The 21,851-nt window shown below is 38.7% G+C and overlaps 3 protein-coding genes and 1 long non-coding RNA gene across 4 annotated transcripts; 3 read left to right on the forward strand and 1 right to left on the reverse strand.

Annotated features, from left to right (window-relative positions):
• Positions 1–240: 240 nt before the first annotated feature.
• On the forward strand, positions 241–2,439 carry LOC124406500 (myrosinase 1-like). The gene is made up of 8 exons (XM_046881934.1): positions 241–346; positions 421–519; positions 604–737; positions 819–1,149; positions 1,252–1,591; positions 1,678–1,828; positions 1,913–2,154; positions 2,250–2,439. Exons 1-8 carry the CDS (start codon positions 241–243, stop codon positions 2,422–2,424), a joined length of 1,578 nt encoding a protein of 525 aa, XP_046737890.1. The 3' UTR covers positions 2,425–2,439.
• Positions 2,440–6,673: 4,234 nt separating this feature from the next.
• Positions 6,674–9,290, forward strand: LOC124407085 (myrosinase 1-like). The gene is made up of 9 exons (XM_046882906.1): positions 6,674–6,735; positions 6,813–6,913; positions 7,015–7,148; positions 7,216–7,546; positions 7,629–7,968; positions 8,057–8,207; positions 8,310–8,551; positions 8,650–8,840; positions 9,112–9,290. Exons 1-8 carry the CDS (start codon positions 6,689–6,691, stop codon positions 8,822–8,824), a joined length of 1,521 nt encoding a protein of 506 aa, XP_046738862.1. The 5' UTR covers positions 6,674–6,688; the 3' UTR covers positions 8,825–8,840; positions 9,112–9,290.
• Positions 9,291–10,875: 1,585 nt separating this feature from the next.
• LOC124407086 (myrosinase 1-like) lies at positions 10,876–13,425 on the forward strand. The gene is made up of 8 exons (XM_046882907.1): positions 10,876–10,922; positions 10,996–11,096; positions 11,153–11,286; positions 11,675–12,005; positions 12,106–12,442; positions 12,528–12,678; positions 12,755–12,996; positions 13,097–13,425. The coding sequence occupies exons 1-8, from the start codon at positions 10,876–10,878 to the stop codon at positions 13,260–13,262; spliced, it is 1,509 nt and encodes a 502-aa protein (XP_046738863.1). The 3' UTR covers positions 13,263–13,425.
• Positions 13,426–14,577: 1,152 nt separating this feature from the next.
• LOC124407087 lies at positions 14,578–17,163 on the reverse strand. Its single transcript, XR_006929286.1, has 3 exons — positions 16,899–17,163; positions 15,998–16,158; positions 14,578–15,589 (listed from the first exon to the last, which is right to left on the reverse strand). It is a non-coding gene; the product is annotated as an uncharacterized LOC124407087 (long non-coding RNA).
• Positions 17,164–21,851: the final 4,688 nt, after the last annotated feature.

A 21,851-nucleotide genomic window follows, 5' to 3' on the forward strand; every position in this document is an offset into this window, starting at 1 on the left:
AGCAAAAATGTGTTCCAAAGTTGAGTTTGTTTCATGTATCAACATAGACAGTTTAAAAAGAGGTGAACAGCGAGGGAAATAAACTCATTTGACGACATCAACCAAAGCTAAAACAGTGCAGAAACGGGTATATAAATCGTCAACACAAGTCACATTTGCATTAAATATTAGAATGGTAGGAAGTAATTGATACTGAGAAAAAAAAATTGAAACTCGGTTAGAAGGTGGAAAAATTAAACTATGTGGGACAGTTATCTATCCTCTGGATCATCGTTAAAATGGAAAGATAACCTCATTATGATGAATATTTTATTCATTGCTCTGAACTTTATAGTAATTTCGAGGTGTGTTGTTACGGAACCATTTTTCATATTATCGTGTTATTTCCGTGAAACTAGTAACGAACATATTCTTTCAGAGCCTCAGCTGACGAAATGGACAGTCTAACTTTTCCCAAAAACTTCAAGTTCGGAGTTGCAACTTCGGCTCTTCAAATTGAAGGGGCTTGGAACGTTAGTGGTAGGTATTGGTATTTCTTGCATGGATCAAAACCTGAAAGAAACGATTACTCGGATTTTCGTCACAGCAATAGTTTTTATGCAGGCAAAGGAGAAAGTGATTGGGATTGGTGGACACATCACTGTCCAGAATGCATATATGACCACCAAAATGCGGACGTCGCTTGTGACTCGTACCACAAGTACAAAGAGGATGTGGCGTTGATGAAGCATATTGGGGTAAGCCTGATACTACAGGTGACGTATTTTTTTGGCATTAGGATTCTTTTAACATGCTCATCATCATCTTTCATCCTCCAGGTCCAATATTATAGTTTCTCAATCAGTTGGACACGAATTCTGCCAAATGGATTTCTTAATAACGTAAGTGAAGCTGGGCTTCAATACTACAGAAACTTGGTAGATGAACTTCTTTACAACGGTATAGAGCCTGTGGTAACTTTGTACCATTTTGCCCACCCACAAATACTGGAAGAAATGGGTGGATGGACCAACGAACTGATGATTAAATGGTACAGTGACTACGCCAGAATTATTTTTCGAGAACTAGCACCAAGAGTCAAAATTTTCCTTACCATAAACGAGCCGCTCACATTTTGCAATGGATACAGTGACACTACAATAAGCCCTGGTACGTCTTTTTCTCCTAACCATCTTCCTGTCCATCTTCAAGCATAACCTTGGTATGACTGTCGATGTGTTGAAGATTCATGGTACTGCGATTTTATTTTAGGTAAATCTATGCCAGATAGAATCGGGTATTACTTGTGCATACATAATGTTCTGAAGGCTCATGCCACAACCTATCATATGTACAATGACGAATTTCGACCATTTTACCACGGTCGCATTGGTCTGAGCATTCCCTGTGAAGGGTATTATCCAGATGCGCCAAATGACACTGCTTATGCTGAAACAGGTTTCCAATTTCATTGTGGTCTAATAGCAAATCCCATTTTTATTGGTGATTATCCAGCAATTGTGAAGGAAAGAGTGGCTCTCGTTAGCAAGGCACAAGGTTATCCGGAATCGCGTCTCCCCAAGTTTTCACCAGATTGGATATCATTTATAAAGTATGTATACCCTCGAAAGTGTGACATTTGAAACTTGCAGTAAGGCTTTGACAATGAGGATTAAAACATTTCCTTATAATTCACAGGGGAACAGCTGATTTCTTCGCTCTCAATCACTACTCGTCCCATATTGTAAGTCCCGACCCAGACGAAGCCCGTGGAATATATAACACAGACATGGGCGTGATATTAAGTTACCATGAAAGCTGGCCGACTGGATATATTTGCGCAATCAAGGTAATCAAAATCAACGTACAACCGAACATAGTTCAAACAGTTTAAACGTTGATATCTAGATTTAAACCGTGACTGTCGACGTAGGTTTTTCCGGAGGGCTTCCGCATGGTTCTGCAAAAAATTAAAACATCCTACAATAACCCGGAAATTATAGTAACTGAAAATGGCTTTCCTGACCGAGGTGAATCGAATGACTACTACCGAATTAAATTTCATCACTCTTACATGCAGGAGATGATCAAGGCTATCAAGTACGACGGTTGTCGTGTAACAAGATACACGCTGTGGAGTCTCATGGACAATTACGAATTGACTGCTGGTTTCGCGTGAGTCATCTCTTATACCATTCGAGTGCATATAGCCTGCTTTGAAAATCTTTTAAATTTTATAATTAAGTGTACATTTTTTCATTTACTCTCAGAGCTAAATTCGGACTTTTGAGGGTGAATTTTGACAGCCCCAAAAGGGAAAGGACACCTAAGTGGTCAGCCTCCTGGTTCCAAACAGTTATTCAAACTGGTATGCTCCAGGATATTTCCAGATATGCACAAACAGAGTCTGGACCAAAGTCACAAGATTGCGTGGATTACATATAGGTATAAGTTGTGTATTTGATCAGATAAATTGAGCAAGGGCGCTGGAGCACAATTAAAGCCACACATGGTTTCAAATTTGAAAAGAATCACATTCTGCAGGACGATGGAAATACAATTTTTCCAATAACCCTCGCCGTCTGACAACAATCAAATTGCACGCCCGAAATCAAACTCTAACAACCCAAAAAGTCTTGTTTTTTCAAAACTGCCGTAAAAACTCACGTAGTACCATTTATAGCTTAATTTGAACACAAATTCATGAGAAAACTTTCTTCCAGATGTTACGGTCTTGTTTTAGGTATGCAAAATTTAGACTAAACTGGTTGTATAAAATACACCGTTGATATATAAATTCATGAATTTCATACATATTTAAACTATTATTCAAGAATACTTTCTATGACTATCCATGTCACTTCAAGCCATAAAAATAAACGTATAAATCTACTATATGAAACTCCGCACAGATTTTGTGGGGTGTTAAATGAACGTAATCTGTTATTATGGAATGAAGTAAAGAGTGAATTAACCTATTTACTATTAACCTATTCATTTACGAGTGAAGTGTTTTGTGTAAAAATACATTCATTGAAGATAGATATCAAGACTACATGAATAAACTCATAAAAACCTGAACTATCAATGAACGTCTATAAAAAATAAATAGCACCTTCATCGAATAAAGTAACGCTGAAGTGAAAGAATTCCAATAGTTATAACAATACGACTGATAATGATCGCGTTGTTATGTAATATTCACAATAATAAAGCAATCTAAACAAGCTTGATTGATTGATCAATGCTAACGAAAACAAGGTAAGTTGCTGAAATATTTTTATCAGTTTGTCGCGATATTGACATCGCAATGACATATAATATACAGACCGCTCGCAACTCTTGTTGAACGTTTTCAAGAAGCGCAAGCTGCGGTGCGTGCTAGAATCATCTGGAGATAAATTTACAATTCATATAGTAGCAGATTGCACCGAAAAAAATTTAATATAGATTTTACATCTCCTTTATTTACGAATCTACATCAATTCTGATAAGCATTTTCGTGATCAACTTGAAGTTGGTTATAATAATACTCTGCACAGTGAATAGGCAGGCGTTGACAAAAATATCGACTGAAAAAAAGAATCCTGGAGCACTTCTTGCCATGAAAACAACACCTTTCCGGATTACTTTACTTTTGAAACCGAAACTCTGACGTTTCAATTCAAAGGGACTTGGAATGTTAGCGGTGAGTAAATCGATTCATTGATCTTCCAATATTAACTGAATACTACCTCTTCAGTTCCATTTTCATGCCACTTCAAAACCACGTTAAAAAGTCTCCAGTCCTTCTGACAAGTATTTTTTTTTGTGTTATGACCACCATGTATAACTCAAAATCGGGGGATGATGGAGCGATTCTGACACCGTATCCCGAATCACCGTGTTAAAAAATTAAAACATATAAGCATGGTAGTGTCCGCCGTGCGAGATACTTTTTTTTACGCCTGTGTAATCTTTGGTACAGTGTAACGAAGAAGTGTAAAGAAGATGTTGCGTTGGTAAAAGATCTAAGAGTGAGTATTTTTTCACGCGTTAGCTCATAACTCCGTAAACTTCATTCTCCGTGTAACTTGAACTTAAGTGAGAACACAAGTTAATCTTGTCTCCATAAACTTTTTCCAGAATGGATACCGTAGTATTAAACAAACTAATTCGATCTCGGTCGATTTTCGGCGTGCTGTTGTCACGTGATCTTCTTCCCGTTTTTGGTGATCGCTAATTGGACCAGCAGGTCACGTGGTACGGGTCAACAGGTGTAGACAGACGGGCGGTAGTCCATCTTCGAGCCTCTTCTCCTCCCACGTTGACATACATATATGGAATTATCGATCCGTCAAGCGATATGTGGGAGGGTTACGGTCAGCTGCTTGCGATACTCGTGAGAAGGGAAGGTCTACCCCTCACGGTATTGCGGTATCAATGTGTGCGAGACGATCTAGGAGCAACGACGATAAGAATTATCTTACTCGCAGTGAAGCAGTATCGATAACGTAGATAATTGGGGTAGATCCGGCTTCTACTTGCTGCAGTACTCCTCGCGCTGACTATTTATCCGGCGATGCAACTCGGTGTTGGCCCTACGGTACTATTGCACTGAGTCTTCCTGATGGTGATGATTTCAACACTGGGTTCCCATCTTTCGTATCACACTACGAGAATTATCTTCAAGAACACCGCTTCGAGGGAACCGCATATCGCAAGGCAGAGGTCACGTACCGGGTCAACAGCCAACTACCGTCAACTGTAACGGATCGGATTGGAACGCAAAACCAACTTCAGATGGATGCCTACCTAGACTGCGCACAGGATCGTGCGCGAAGCACAATGAAGACCTCTGATCATTTAGACTTATCAGCCTGGAGCTGAACCAGCATAAGATCTACTATTCCGCCTACTATAATTCATGATCGTGGCTGTCTAAGAACCCACGGTTTATCGAAGGGCTGCAACGTGAGGACAAACCCAGGATAGAAGCGGTGGACCGCGTCGGACTGATGATCCAATAGTCGCACGATCCGAAGTCATTAAGTTATGAAATATGAAGACATGTGCATTTTGTTCTCTCAGCACAAACAGCTTGCCAACTGCAGTGAGTATTGAATTTCTAAGTGTATAAAAATAACGTTACGCAGAATTGGAACACATTCTGAAACTCAAATAAACGATATTTTACAAATAATTGATGAAACCATTTTGACTACTCGAATACATTGACACAGACCTTACTTTTTTCCCAAGCCACTCTGAATAATGCAGACTTTACCGTAAAAATGGCAATAACATATTCTTGTTTTGACAGTTTGTCAAGCAGTCAAGTTGATGTGATAATAAAAATATAAGAGCTGCACGACATAAATAATAAATAGCTTGATCTACCGTTGTCGGACGATGCTCTCATATGATCGTACTCAACCGTTGCCTATATCATTGCTGAAAACTTATAACGTGAAAACCTGTTCAGCCCCCTCGCGATCAGAGCAATATAACCCTTCCTGAAAATATTAAACACACAGCAATAGTATATTTATATTATTCAAACCCGCATTAATTTGTTATGTCTTTCCGGTCATCACGATTGATACTCTTTGAGAGAGAACGTGTTTCAATCATGCATTTATCCAAATTTTTTTCCAGCTGGTCGCTTAGAAATTACAAGAGACTGCTTAAAAATTACGCCACTGCTGGTGCTGATGCAAACTACCTTAAAATATTTCGTTGATTGAACGTGTGGTATTTTCACTGCATGTTTCGATGTTGACAGGTAAGCGCAGTGCATTTACACGTGGTGTTTTGTTGGTTGAGATGCTTGCAAGTTCAAAAGCTGCTCGTACCGTGTGAACTCGGCATTAATTGGTTGAATAAAAATTTGTAACGTGAACACGAATCGTGATAAAAAAAAAAATTAAGAATTGTAAACTATTTTTATTAATTGAAATATATAGCACAAAATCAAAGTACAGAAATTAAAAATCTCGAGAGTAGCAACCTACTGAAAATTATTTTCTGATAATTACATCGTCAAAACGCATATTGTTTGAATGCATGAACGGTTTTATATTCAGCGTTTAGATTTTCCATCACTTTCTTTTTTCAATGCATCAAAAACCAGCAAGTGAAGCAGCAGGCAAAAATGCACCGTGTGTGCCGAACTTTTGAATTGAGCATCTAATTTTGATGACGTCAGATGCAATGGGTTTCTTGGTGATATGAGATATCTCAGTTACGACTCAGCGATGTTTAAGAAAACAATCAACACGGACGAACAGTCCACCTTGCATCATCCCTACAACAACTGTTACAGTCTACGACTGTACTCACGTCGTGAAGCTCCATCTTTATTTTTTATTCAGAAACTGACAGGCAAAATATGATTATTTTCATGCATATTGACATCAGTTAACAAGCATTTACTGTAGGTATAACCGAAGCTTCGGAAGTCAGTTCGGTTAATCCATGCTAACCAATAAAGGGTAACATAATGCAATATTTTTCCAGCACGGGCCTGTTGGAAACACACAACTGAGTTTATAAGCCAAGCAAGTCAAGTTCACTAACGTAGTCTACCTTCGGGCCGCGGGCCGAACATACTCAACTCGTCGCGTCAGTCGTAACAATCCAAGTGTTCGACAATTACTTGAAGCTATGAAGAAAAATTCTTTGTTGTGAAGTGCAAAATTTGTAGAATATTGAATGGTTTGATATCATTATGAAACATACTTTGATACTTGTGCTCAGTTGGATAGTTATTCCACAGTAAGTCGTCAAAATATTTCTTTGAGTATTTCTTAGAGTGCAGATCAACGTCTAATACCGGCAAAAAATTTATTCAGCACTTCTTGTGATGGAATCGATAGTCTCACCTTTCCGGATGGGTTTCTTTTCGGCGTTGCAACTTCATCTTATCAAACAGAAGGAGCCTGGAACGAGAGCGGTAATCACTTCGCGTTATGAAAGATAATTCAGTATTTTTTTCTTGAATGAAATTCAGCTATAATAACCGTAAATATTATTTAAACTAAACATTTATCATAGACAAAGGGGTGAGCATATTTGACTCGTGGGTGCAGAGCTGTCCAGAGTGCATAGCAGATAGAAGTCATGGAAATATTGCTTCCGATTCCTACCATAAATACGAAGAAGATGCAATGTTGATCAAGCAGCTTGGAGTAAGTTTTTTGTTCAAATTCATCGCTGAATACAATTTTCATGTTGTCAAAACTAATCTCTTTACAGTTCAACTATTATCGCTTCTCGATCAGCTGGTCGAGAATTCTCCCAAATGGACTTACAAACAATGTAAACAAAGAGGGTATTCGGCACTACAAAGATATTATCGAGGTTTTGCTGAGGAACAGTATCGAGCCTGTGGTCACCATCTACCACTACGATCATCCACAAGTACTGGAAGAAATGGGTGGATGGACCAACGAATTGATGGTAGAATGGTATCTCGACTATGCGAAAATCGTTTTTCGGGAGTTTGGGCCGATGGTAAAAATTTTCACAACTATAAATGAACCACAGGAGATGTGCGCAGGGTATAACGATAATGGAACAGCCCCTGGTATGTGTTACAAGTTATACAAATACAATCCTGTGCGCGCTTCATATATTACTAATATTCTGAATTTTCCGTATCACTTCAGGTAAGCTGTTGCCAAACATGGTCGGATATTACTTGTGCCTTCACAATGTTCTGAAGGCCCATGCTAAGGCTTATCATATGTACGATGACGAGTTCCGAGCATCCCAAAACGGTCTAATTAGCATTAACAATCCCTGCAGCGGACAAGTTTTAGATGATTCGAGAGATACGATTTCTGCTGACACATCGTTTCAATTCTATTGTGGAATGGTGGGACATCCTATATACATCGGTGATTATCCACCAATTGTGAAAGAACGGGTAGCCCTGGTTAGCAAGTACCTGGGTTATCACAAATCTCGTCTCCCTACGTTCTCTCCTAAATGGATATCGTACATAAAGTATGAATATCAGTACAAATACTAAATTTTATACCTTCAGTTTGCGGGAGTGAATAAAATTACTGTCATTTCTTTTATTTACGGGCAGAGGAACAGCTGATTTCTTCGGTCTCAATTCGTACACATCCGAAATAGCTCATCCTGATCCAGACGAAGCTCGTGGAATATACAACAGCGACTCTGGCATAATCACTACACACAAACCTACCTGGCACAATTCATCCATTTTTTGGTTGAAAGTAAGCAATCAACATTTCATCGCAAATGTGCTACAAATTTTAAATACGCGTTAAATATTGCTCTCCGGATATTCAACGTTATCACTTTCTTTTCACACGCAGTCAGTGCCCGAGGGTTTCGGAAATTTACTGCGGAAGATCAAAGTTGACTACAACAATCCTCTAGTATTCGTAACAGAGAATGGCTTTCCTGACTATGGCGAACTGAACGACATAGATCGAATAAACTACTTTCGTTCTTACTTGGAAGAATTAATTATCGCTGTCAAACGTGACGGTTGTCGCATTTCAAGATACACGATTTGGAGTCTATTGGACAATTGGGAATTCCACTTTGGTTACACGTGAGTAATTTTAGCACTGCGTAAAATTTATCGCAACACTGAAATCAACGCGCGTACCCTAATCAAAGAATCTTTTTAATGCTTGGTTTCACGGATAGTACTCCGTTTGGAATCATTAAAGTCGACTTCAACAGTCCCAGCAGGGAAAGGATACCCAAGTCATCAGCGTACTGGTGGAAAGAAGTCATTCGAACTCATCGTCTTCAAGATGTTCCTAATATAAATGTGATATTAGCGAACATTGAAAGTGTTCTTAAGAGTCATCACAGATAATGACGACGTTTCAAATACTGAACTTATCTTTCATCTATCACTCGACTTTTTCGGTTGAGCTAAAGAATGTTATGAAAATCATATTCCGTTGTCGACCAACAATGTGTATCTTTAAAATCTGTCTGTATTGCATGACAATAAAGCTAATTTTTTCTCATCCGTTTTACGTTTTTGAATTTGAATTAGATCTTAGGCAGATCTAATCAGATTATCGAACTTTCCAATTTTTGACCAGCCCGCATGTCTATCCGTTCTAACCAATAGTCCAAATATAGTCCGAAGTATCAGAATCAATTAAAATGATACACATCCACATGCAGTAGCGAAATTGGAAAATGACACGATCACGCGTATATTATTTCTATAATTACTGGACTCACGATTACAACATATCTTTTAAAAGTATCAGCTCAGATGAAAACTTCCAAACTTTTGTTTTGACGTAATAAATAGCAAAGTCAGCAAAAATAAGGATGAACAATCCTTGCACCTGTATGTTTCAGATTGTAAGGATGGTATAATTTCTGTATTAACAAAAACAATACCAATGGTATACAGGCTGTCAAACAGACAACAATAGATTTCTATCAAATGTTTTGTTGAACTTCTCGTTTAACTTTGATAATCTTAAGATCTTCTCCACAGATATACTTCAATTTGGGGATGGAACGCCTATTTATTCGAAGGCTTACGAGGTATCATTATAATGGTATCAGTGCATAATGTGAATGTAATCAAACATTTATGCTTTCTGACCTTAATAAAAATTAAAATAAATAAAAATTATATTAAAATAATCTGCGCCACAGGATCTGATTAAGCTAAAATTATTCAAGAAATATCAATTATCGACGAAGGGATTCTTCCTTAATGGGGACAAGTTTTTTCTCAATGAAGTAATCTTGAAGCACATGCATTTGAAGAAAAATTTTATTGGAATATTTAATTTTTCATTCTTTTTTCTTTTTTTTTTTGCCACGGCTCATTCTGCTTTTAAAGAAATCAATTATTATGTGGGAGTATTAACCAAATATTTTTTTGGCTCAAACAATCTTTTTTCAATACTTTGACAAACAGATATAATATTATAATTCTACAAAACATGCATTCGCAGTACAGTCAAGTGTTTATTGGTGCTTAGCAAGGTTAATCATTCATTTGCTGTATAAATTTAATTCAATTGCGGTACGCAAGCGATAGTTGTTATTGCGAAAATAATATATGTCGTGAAAATAAAGTAATCTACGTATCAGAGTCACGTTACACCTTATTTTCTAATTAATTTTTCAATTTCCAGGGCTCGGATCACGAATATCCTAATGAAAAACGTGCAATTTACGACACGGGTACTAGGTGATGCCTTTTATAGTTTGTCGTGCTGGTTTTTGGCTTTTTTTACCCGAATATTGGTAAGAAATAATGCGCTTCATAATAATCATATTGTATTTTTTGAAATTTAAAATGTTACAGAATATTGAATAATAGTAAAGCGCAAGATTCCATCTTCTCTAATATTCGTGCATATTATTTCAACGTATTTTTTCCTACTTCTATGTAAAACAATATCTGTCTCGAAATTATCCAACTTTTTGACATCGTACGAACAGTTGTTGGTACTGAAGTCTAATTTTCGAACAGATTTGTGTAGACAACCCAAATATTTTTATTAGCTATGAAGCGACAGCTCCGATACATAATTTATCGCGTCGTGCAAATGGCGAATTGAGCGAGAGTATCAATAGGATGAACAATAAAATTTATCACAAACAGGAGTGAGTGGAGAGGGGATGGAGGACACAAGATGAAGCGCAACAACACGTCAACGATACTTTGTAGCAACAACATCAGAAACAGGTATATAAGAGTTCGCCTTGCGATGTGAATTTGCACTGAACGTCTTCTCGTGGAAAATCATATAAGCTACTTATGCTGCTTTTAGTGAACTTACACGTAATAATCTTACAACACACTTCGTTTTCTACTGAAGACAAAGTTCACTGTGCACCTTGAAGAGGCTGCTCCACTTCTATTTTAGATACTTTGATAACACCATGAAATATATATTGATCATTCTAACAGGCTGCATAGCTATTTCGAAGTGAGTGTTGGCAGTATTCTACGTATCGAATCGATGACTGCCAATCACATTTTAATCTGTAAAATATTTTCAGAATTTCTTGCCACCAAGTGGACAACCTCACTTTTCCATCTGGATTGTTATTTGGTGCTGCAACTTCAGCATTTCAAACCGAAGGGGCCTGGAATGTTAGTGGTAAGCACCTTGGTTTCTTTTTATCGTCTTTTATGTCAACACTTTTATTATTCTAGGAAAAGGAGTAAGTAATTGGGATTATTGGACTCATCACTGTCCGGAGTGCATAGCAGATGGGAACAACATAGAGATAACTTGTAACTCTTACTATAAGTACAAAGAGGATGTGGCTTTGCTTAAGAAAATTGGTGTGAGTATTCAACAAAAATAAATGTCAACAATATTTTTTATGCAATATCGCCCCAAGTGATGCGAAGCAATTACGTCATAAATTCTTTAAACTCGTACGTATTCATATAGTGTAATATAGAAGAGAACCACCAAAAAACCAAAAAAATTAATCACTCCAGTATCCATTAATTCATCGTTGAAACTACTTCGTAATGGCACAAATGGAGGATGATAATCGATAAACTGTATCGAGGCCGGTGGCGAAGCATTAATATATTTCTTTGAATATCACGCTTGTGACGTGTGAAATCCATATGTCACTAGTTCTTGATTGAGCCGATTTTCAGTCGCAATAATCTCCAAATACCAATCCACTTTCCGGTTCTTTAACCCTCAGTATGTTCCAGTTTAACTATTACCGGTTTTCGATCAGCTGGACACGAATTCTTCCTAACGGACTTAAGACCAAGGTGAACAGAGAAGGCATTGAACACTATAAAAATTTGACGAAAACGTTAATTGCGAATGGTATCGAGCCCATGGCTACAATGCACCATTTCGACACCCCGCAAATGCTGGAAGAAATGGGTGGATGGACAAATGATTATATAATAAAATGGTTCGCACACTACGCTCGAATTATCTTCAAAGAACTGGGCTCTTATATTAAAATCTTCACAACCATTAACGAACCGCAGAAGCTCTGCGAAGGCTATGCGGGAATCTCCATGAGCCCTGGTACGCACAGCTTTCAATGTCTGCTACAATTACTTCGGATTGTGCCTCACACAGTTCTTGAACCAGACGGACAATATAGATTTGTTAAATTTTGTTACAGGAAAAAGTTTACTCAATTACGGATCATACAGGTGCCTAACCAATGTCTTGAAAGCTCATGCTACAGCTTATCACATCTATGACAAAGAATTCCGAGCAACTCAAGGAGGAAAGATTGGTATTACCAATCCGTGCGATGGATTCGTTTTCGACAAAACGAATGACACCACTGCCGCCGATATAGCTTTCCAATTTGACTGTGGAATGATTGCGCATCCTCTTTACAAAGGTGACTATCCGAAAGTGGTGAAAGAGAGAGTAGCCAATCTCAGTAAGGCAGAAGACTTCCCCGAATCGCGTCTTCCCACGTTGTCGGAAAAGTGGATATCATTTATAAAGTATGTGTCCGCGCCAAACTGTGATGTTATTCTCCTGCAATTCCACTTTGTCGTTGTAAGTCAATTTCTACCCACAATTTTATAGGGGGTGCTCTGATTACTTTGGTCTGAATCACTACACGTCCCACATCTGGCTGCCTGATCCAAACGAAACCCTTGGAATACATTCGTCCGATTCTGGTATAATAGGTATCAATAAACCCGAATGGATTACTGGATCGGATTCTTCGACAAACGTGAGCACGAAGCCAAATCACTTTCTGTCGATCAACGCGTTAATGACAAGTATTCCAGCCTGTTTCCTGATTTCAGATGGTGCCTGAGGGGTTTGGTAATTTGTTACGAAAAATCAAAGAAGAATACGACAATCCCGTAGTTTACGTAACTGAAAATGGATTCCCTGATCACGGCGAATTGATGGATTATGATCGAATAAAATACTACCGTGAATACGTGGAGGAAATGTTTACGGCCGTCAAACGAGATGGCTGTCGAGTCGAACGGTACACGATTTGGAGTCTGATGGACAATTTCGAACTGAATTCTGGTTACGCGTACGTGATTTTCTTGTATCTTGAACTGCATGCGTACATTTCGAAAGCTTTCGCAATTCTGACCACCTTACATGCCTCATACGTCATGATTTATTTACAGAGCACCCTTCGGCATCATACACGTAAACTTTAGCAGCGATAACCGAGAAAGAACACCAAAGCTCTCCGCATCATGGTGGAAAAATGTTTTTCGAACGCGTAAGCTTCACGATCTTCCCCGTAAATATGCAGCCGCGCACAAGAACGTATCGAAGGAATCGAGCTAGATATAATACGTTCTACGATGTAATCGCAAACAAATAATTCACCCTTCAACTTTAGTCAATATTGTTAGCAGAAAGTCTTAACAACGAATGAAAAAATGTTTGAGTTGACGGTAAAGGGGTAACATGGTGTAATTTGTTACACCTTTATTCAACAGGTTAAGAGTGGAGAATTTTTGTTTTTACATATAAAGTTGGGGGTAGATCAAATAAAAGTGTCAAAATAAAAAGAAACCCCAAGTATTTAAACAATTTCTTCCCACATTGTATATATGACGTATTGTATGCGGAAAAAAGAACTGAATTTTGTCTGCCCAGTCTGAGTGTATTCTAAATTTGTCGGCAAATCAACGGCGAATTTCAATAAATGCGAAAAACTGGTTTCACCTGAAGGGTAACATATTTCTGTAGAACCATTAAAAATACTGTGTTGCAATTTTATGAAGAATGAAATCAATAATACCGACATACTGTAGGCAAATTGTAAAACCTTACTCGGCTGTCAGTACTATAATTCAAATGTAGAAAAGTGCAAAAAGCTGTAAAACATTCATGACTGCTAAATTGATGGAAATCTCTTGTCCATCAAGACGAGGCATTGGGTTGTCAATTTGAGAGAATGACAAAATTTTTAGAGCAGATGGTAAATTTTAATAAATTTGTACTTATATTTCAGAAAATATTGAATGTGTTCCAATTGCACTAATCACGTTTCAGTTTCCACCTGTCAAACTTCAATTAGAGTATCCGGATTATGCGAGGACAGCTTTTTGACTGAGGATTTATCGCACATCTAAAAACCGCCAATCTTGTCCCTTCGGTTGGGAAATTTTAAACTGTAATGTGTAAAACCGGGACTCAATTTTTCGACAGCGCATGCAATCGGATACTGAGCGAAACACAGATATCTATCGTTGTGAGAATATATATTTTATTAAAATTGTTTCAAACTCTATTTAGAGCCTCACGTAGTCTCATAATAATGCTAAACACGGCCTATCGTACTCTATCGGTTGAACGATCGCGTTGAATGGATGATCCAATTTTTTCAATATGACCGGTTTCGAAAGACATATCCGATATGCTTATTCCTTGGATATCCAAAAACGTAGAACTTCGGAACGCTTAATGGACATATGACTACAACGTACTCGCATGTTAACCAAATAGATTTTTGGGATATCTGACCAAAGATGAATCTTTAAGGATATTTCACGCACGGGCGAAAAATTTGCCACGGAATCACTCAGACATGTTGCAAACATTAAAAATTTATTGAAATAGTTATGTTATTTGTACATACCAAAAATCCTATTTTGCGTGCTCCTCTAGCCAAAGACGAGAATATTGTGTAGTTTTTATAAGCACTAGTGCACATAAAAATGACAAAGTAGTCGAGCTGTTGACGGAGGTAGCGCAGAAACGTTATTTTCTCGTTCAGTATGTTATTTTTAGTATTATCATTGAAACTCTTGCTTCTGACTTTATTAGCTGGAAAAAATGAAAATGGAATTAGCGTGAACAGCAACAATATTTTTTACTGTAATGATAAAAATAAACACGTATTGATCAATTATTATCGAAAGTTTTTAGCAATTGTCTGGACCCAATGAACTCCGTTTATTAAGCGCAAGCAGTGAATCGAAAAAGAATGTATGTTTTTCTCTCGCACTTGTTCAAACACGTGCTGTAGCGACAAGCTCTATCCACAGTACGATATGAAACAGACGTGACATTAATATTGGAAAAGTACCATATACTCAAATGCAACAGAGTTAATTAATTTCATTGTTACAGTAGAGTATTCATCTTTTTATCATTGTCCTACAAATTTTATAGAGTATATAATGTGGAAACAAAAGAGCTCTGCGGCAGGTACCTGCATAATGGGTATACCATTGAACATTAGAAAAATATTTATAAAAATGAATTTACGGTTAAGTTATAGCGCTGCAACGTACAATTCAACTTAACGCTGCAGAGCAAAATAATCATAGTCATGGAGTATTTACATATGTTTAATTGAACGCAATGCAGGGTGCATTTGACATGTAATCAAACAAGTTAATCAAAATCACACCGTTTTTTTCGATGAATATTGTGTTGTCTGACAGGATTACGGATAATTTAATGGTTATGCGATATACATATATACTTGTATGCGATAAGAGATCGAGCCAAATGGAAAAACAGCTGATGACCTGTGTAATTATCCGTGAAATCGGACGTATACACCTATATTCGTTGGGCTGCTTTCATTTCACCCCAATTTCCACGCTACAACTTTTGAACGCCACCCCAAAGGCCTCAAAGGTACTCGAAATTACTCGCTGTAAATAATAAATCAGACCATACAAAGCCTCGGTTAAGAAGATTAACAAGCCCGCCGTTTAGTCATCATATTTTCATTCAGACACCCATCGCAAACATAATACCCATTTTGCTAGTGAAAACGGGACGTTCCGCGATGCAAACTTTAGCGGCCGTTACACGTATATCTAACAGTGGAAAATTCTAAGCTGCCGAAAGGCGCAGGTGCAAGTAATAATGGAAAGCAAAATTTCAAATAATAAGTAAGTACGTGCATTACATTGGTGAAAATAAAACAGAAGAAACAAACGAAAAACAGAATGCGAAAGAGAAAGACGAAAAAATCAAGAACGAAAGGGCCCTAAAAAAAAGAAGAAAGAAATGACGACCGATCGTTGCGGATAAGATGGCTGGTTTGCAGTTGGTACCATAAGTCAAGGACTCCGAGAGAGTGGCCGGCGTAGTTCTCCGTTGGGAGCGACGATACAATCTGAGCTCCGCTGACAGTCGCCTCACTCCTTCGCCACCCTCGCGAACCCCTCTGAACTCGGCAGGTCCCAGAGGTTCCTTCGCCGCGCGGGAATCTCCCCTGACACAGAGAATAGATGACTTGAGAATTTCATCTGGTACTTTTTTTTCAACAACCACCACCTACGTCGCCGTATCGCTACCGCATGTTCTTTGCGTGAGATGTACGTGCACTGAAATCCAACGCACGAATGCTTGGTATAATTAACTCTTAAATGGTAACAGTGGTTCACTCGTGCCTCGCCTAGACCATCTCCCCTTGCTAGCTTCTTCACGTTTTCCTTTGTTTATATGATTATATTGTTTAAATAAATGATCAAATCATCAATATCGTGACTGGTCCTTATTTTAGGATAGTTGATGAGATTTCATGAATTTTTCAGAATTGTTTTCGATCACTTTGGGGCACTTTTTAAAGCATGAGGCTCGAGTGATTCACCGTTACTATTCGAGGGTGTCGAAAAACACGTCACCAATTAAGCGTTAAAAATTATTATTTTGAGGCACGAAAGACGTCAACGACCGTGTTCTCAAGATTCCCCAAGCATCAAGGTGTTTCTCTCTTTCTTCGGCGTCTCGTTTTTACAAAGACGGACGATCGGACGGGGAAACGGAAAGTCAACGTTGAGAACATCTTGTAGATACAGTTGTTGGCTCCTCACACGCGTTCTTCGAATGTCCCCTCACCTTTTTGCTTCGATCTTTGTCGTTGTTTTTTTCTTCCTCTTCAACTCTGTCCTCCCGGCAGAGACGAAGCTCATCAATTGCAAACTTCATAATCCAAATCACATACCTATATACCTGCTGTATTTCCGTAGCTGGCACGGGATAGGTTCACCCGGTGTCGACAGCTTCGCTCCCTATTTGTCCACATCGAGGGAATTGCTCGTGTTCCAGGTGCTCGTGTCGTGCGAGGAACGATTAACCTCTGTACCGTGATGTATATCTATATCACACGGATAGACACGTACTTCGAAAAGAGGAAGACGCCATATTGCACAGAGGAGCCCGCCGCTCAGCGAGCTGGACCATCCCGTGTATTTTACGCTCACAATCCATCTCGACCCATTACTCTATAGATCTGTATGCTCGGCTTGCTCGTTCGCAATTTATATACCAGCTGAGCTGACCGGCCAGCTCATTAAACTATGCAATACGAGTATAATCCTCAATTAACGAGTGTTTGAGCAATGATATATTGTGTCTCTCCGTACTCGACATACATTACTTATTGTTAGTCGTCCGTGTGATTCGACGTAGGAGGAAGCGGCGCGAACGAGTTTTAGATGCATTTTTTATAAAGTAAATATGAATTATTCATAGCCTGTTAACAGACACTTTGTCACCTGCCCTGCGCACACAGTCCTCCACAGTACGACTCGCACGGCTTGTGCCTTTTTATACCTACAAATATGCGCGGAGGTAGATATATATACGCATGTATACTGTATAAATGAGGGAAAATTTACTCATCTTAAACAAATTTGATTCCCCGTGTTGATTTGCATCAAAATGGGCACCATCAAGACTCGGAGTCTTCCCAGTTCTCTCCAAGAGTACCGGCAAATCAATTTGGACGAGTTCTTGTATACGAATCGTGGAATTGGGTGCGAGCTGAACCGCATATATTTTAATAGGTAATTTCACGTTGCCGTATTTGGGCATCGGCATTTCCGCTCTCCTTACACCCAATCGCCTCGCCGGCATTCATTACGGGAAGCAATGAAAAATTTCGTGCCAACAGCTCTTGCTGTCACAAAAATACGTTATTGGCTGTGCTGGCGAAAAGTTTCGCTCGACTTGTCGATCGGAATTTTTTATCACCTGCGAATGTCAAGTTCGCCGTATTTTGCAACTGAACTATACTACATATATACATATCTAGAAGCAGTATCTGACAACTTTAAACCGCAAAACTTGTTTCCATGAACTGAAATTTCTCGACGAAGACAGAGTACGTGTCGAGAGTTTCTTCAAAGGATTTATACGCGCATGGCATGGATTCCGATCGCCTACAACCGCACGACAGCTCCCTGGATGAATCCTGCAGGTCTCCGTACGGCAAGGTATCAAAACATACACATTTTTATTTATCGCATAAAGAAGTCCACCTTGTTTGAAACCCTAGAGGTTACATGCCAGCTTCTCTGCGGTAACGCTATTGCATAGACACGTTTCGAATGTTCGACTGTTGTACGTATACTTGTGACACCTTGAGGTATGCTTCAGTATTCCGTTCGAATCCGTGTGATTTACGTGTGACTTTGATTTCAAGGTGCAAAATATTCAATCTAATGTAGACGCAGAGATTTCTCTCCTGTGGAAAAATACTTCTGGAAAAAATTACGATTATTAGTAGTTGAATACGGAAGACAAATGTGCGGAGAAAATATAAAGTTGGCCGGTGGAAATTCTCGAATTGAAGTTGACGCTCTTCGAAAGACCGTGTACCCATCACTGAGTAGTGGAAGTTCTCTTAGAGCCTGAAAGGAAAAGGTACGTGCGAAGATAAACTGAGATGTCGATCTTCATCTGGCGCGTCAGCAACTCTTTTGGCAGACCTACATTTTCACGCACGTCTCCTGTCACTCGGTATCTCAAACTGGAGCCGATTCCTCTGTTAGCAAATTCAGCACATATTGCAGTGCAGTATAAATATTAACCCCTGGAACGATGTCTGTCCGCGAAAATTTTCTATGCAATATACCCGAGTGATCAAACGTGCATGTGAAAAAAATTACACAATTCGCAAGGAAGTGAATAAATATGTCGAACAAGTCGAATGAGTGAAAATAGATGTCCGTTTGCATCCGCGCGTAGGTACGGAGGTGGAGAAACTAGAGCTTTGTTCGCTTATTTTTCCATTCGTATAGAGAAAAGTTTTATTTGAAATTGGGGAAATTTGTATTCCTGAATGATACAGACAAAAGGGCGATGTAGTTGGTCACCTGCAATTACACTTTCCAGCACTTCCGTACCAACCCGTTCGCCTGCTAGCCAAGTTCCCAAATTTTCACGGCAACAGAGGCGCAACAACAGTCTGTCACGTACCCGAAGAAGTTTCGCTTGGAAAGTTACAAGTTTCAGCGTGCGCGTAATTTGAAATGTTTCAAATGCATTCGGTGAATAACCAAAACAGAATTCTAAGGACTAAGTGGTGGTCCATTTTTCCGGTAATTTAACCCGGTGTGTCCGGTAAGTTTGTCCGGAAAGTTTCATAAATTTCCGCCGATGCTCGGACCATAACAAGGAGCCACGCACCCTAGTTGTTGTATTTGGGGTCGTCCCAGGCGCAGATTACGACGTCTAGGATTCGACCTTGTTGTTGTTGTAGTAGGTGTTATTTGTGTTGTTACTATTATTTCTGTCATTACTTTTATTGTTTACTGTAGATGTTACTACTGGTACTATTGTTGTTGCTATGACTGATGGTGGTATTGTTATATCCTGCCTTGCTTAGGTAAACGCCAGTAAAATGTAAACAGTTAAAACAAAGAATACTCGAAACTAAGTGTTTGATGTTTCTAAACTGAATTAATGATTTTTTTGCTCGTCATAATTATTGAGCGACTAATAATATGTCACATGACTTCATGAAAAATCACTTTACTGGTAACAATAAATGTGACTTTGGGTTACAATGAATCAAAAGACCTAAAATAAGCGACGTACTGTATTTTACTTTTCTAAATCGATAAGCAGTAACGTTCGATTTACGGCCTTTCTACTCTGTAAAACAGAATTACTGCTTTTTCCAGGTGCGAAATAATTAATTTCAATTACTTGGGCAAACATATACTTACCATACGTACATAACCGTTTTATTTTGGAATATCAACGATCCAAAATAAGGAGGAGGTTTAATTATCACTAATTCTTTTTTTCTCAGTTAACACCATGCTGTAGACAAGAATATAATCATAACAAGTAATAAATTTTTATTATGCTTATCACTTAAATATTAAAAAACGTTATTCAGTCAGCAGCAATTTTTCCAACACTCTTCTACAAGAGGTATTAGCAGCAGATTATTGATTTTGATTGTGTCCGCCTGCCCATATTTCCTACAAAAATAATTATTCTCCACATTGAGTTAATTTCATCTTCATTATCGTTCCAAAAATAGTAAAAGATATTAATATAACTATTAAAACAGGAATATGATTTATTTCAATTTTTCCATATATGTAAATTATTTGAAGCAAAACGAAATCGATTCAGCAAAAGAAGCAACTCTTACAAGCACATTGTTAAGCATCTAATACATAGCTTTGAGTACGATATACTGGGTTACCTGAAAGTGAAGAAAACAACGTCCAGTACTGCAAATACATATGTTCACTTGCAAGCAATACCACATCCTGTCTGTATACTACAATTCTTCAATTAGGTTTAATAAAGAAGCTGTTTTCAATTTATATTTTGACGTAAACAATAATCGTTTCTCCGTCTGTAGTAATATCATCGATAATAACTTCTACCTTCACAGTGATGCAATGAAAACCAAATTTTACGTCTATATAGTGATGCAATGGAAAACAAGTTCCATGTTCACAGTTAAAATGAGCGAGACTTAGTGAGTGGGGCTTTCAAAGCTAGTCTCAAATGATGTCTGATACGTGCCTTTCGATGATAAGGAACGTGATAATGAACAATCGAGATACTGACGCAGGCTGATTGTGCGAGTCGGTTCTTTGTTTTGAACAATTTAAGCTGCTTTTATCCTAAGCGTGTCTCATTAAGCGTGCAAGTATTGTCTTTTACCACAATCGTGAAGTAAGACTTGGGAATAAAGGGTGAGTTCATTTCGTGAACTGACAGTAGAATATACCTAAACCACTTGAGATTTCGTGTAAGCACGTGTTAGATTTTATGTGTTGAATGGTGCCCTTACACACATTTTCGTTCATGCAACTCCGAGTGAATGAATGAATGAACGAATGAATGAATACACGATTAAATAAGACAAAAGAGCAAGAGCAACACGCTTACTCTTTTATACCAAAACGTCTGCTTGCGAAAGACTTAAAACTCGTAGAAGCTTGTCGAGTTTGTGAAAAAGAAAAGCTTTTAGTTTCAGCCCCGGGGAGAAGGTATAGCCAATTTTTGGGTGAAAAAAAATTAGCTTGACAAAGGCTTTGAATATTGTTATTCAAGAAAACGTTGTCCCATCCCACCGCTTACGACGTATATGTACACAGATTAACTGACGAGAAGTTCAAACTCGTATAATATTACGGCGAGCGGGGCAAAAGGGAACAAAGTTTCTCGTGTCTGCTACAAGAATGATAATGCGCATCCGTTCAGCACATTTTGGATTAGCCTCGAGTTAAGAGTGGAGTTTCAGGGGGATCGGTGGAGGGCTGCCGGTGATGGTAGTGATGGCGGGCTGTATGAGTTGATATTAGGTATTTAATAGACAGCGCTAGGGGAGTTGCCGGGGTGCGCGAACTCAACCATAATGTTAGCACGCGGCAGGAGGGATTTCTCATAAGCTGACCTCGCCGAGTAGAGAATAGACGAGAGGCGGAGCAGAGCGGCGGATGAGGGGGTGGGTGGGAGGCGGCTGCGGAGGATAAGGGAGAGAAGAAAAGGAAAGAAAGGGGATAACTTGAATCTGAGTTTTCTCTCGGTAAACCCTGGGATTACGCCACGCTTTAACTTAGCGACGCCGCTCGTTTCTCAGGTGTCGTTCTCAAAGTGTCACCATATTGGATACTTTCTACCCGCACCAACGGGAACCCGACAAGATAC

This window comes from Diprion similis, chromosome 6, assembly GCF_021155765.1.
Source record: "Diprion similis isolate iyDipSimi1 chromosome 6, iyDipSimi1.1, whole genome shotgun sequence".
NCBI classification, from domain to species: domain Eukaryota; kingdom Metazoa; phylum Arthropoda; class Insecta; order Hymenoptera; family Diprionidae; genus Diprion; species Diprion similis.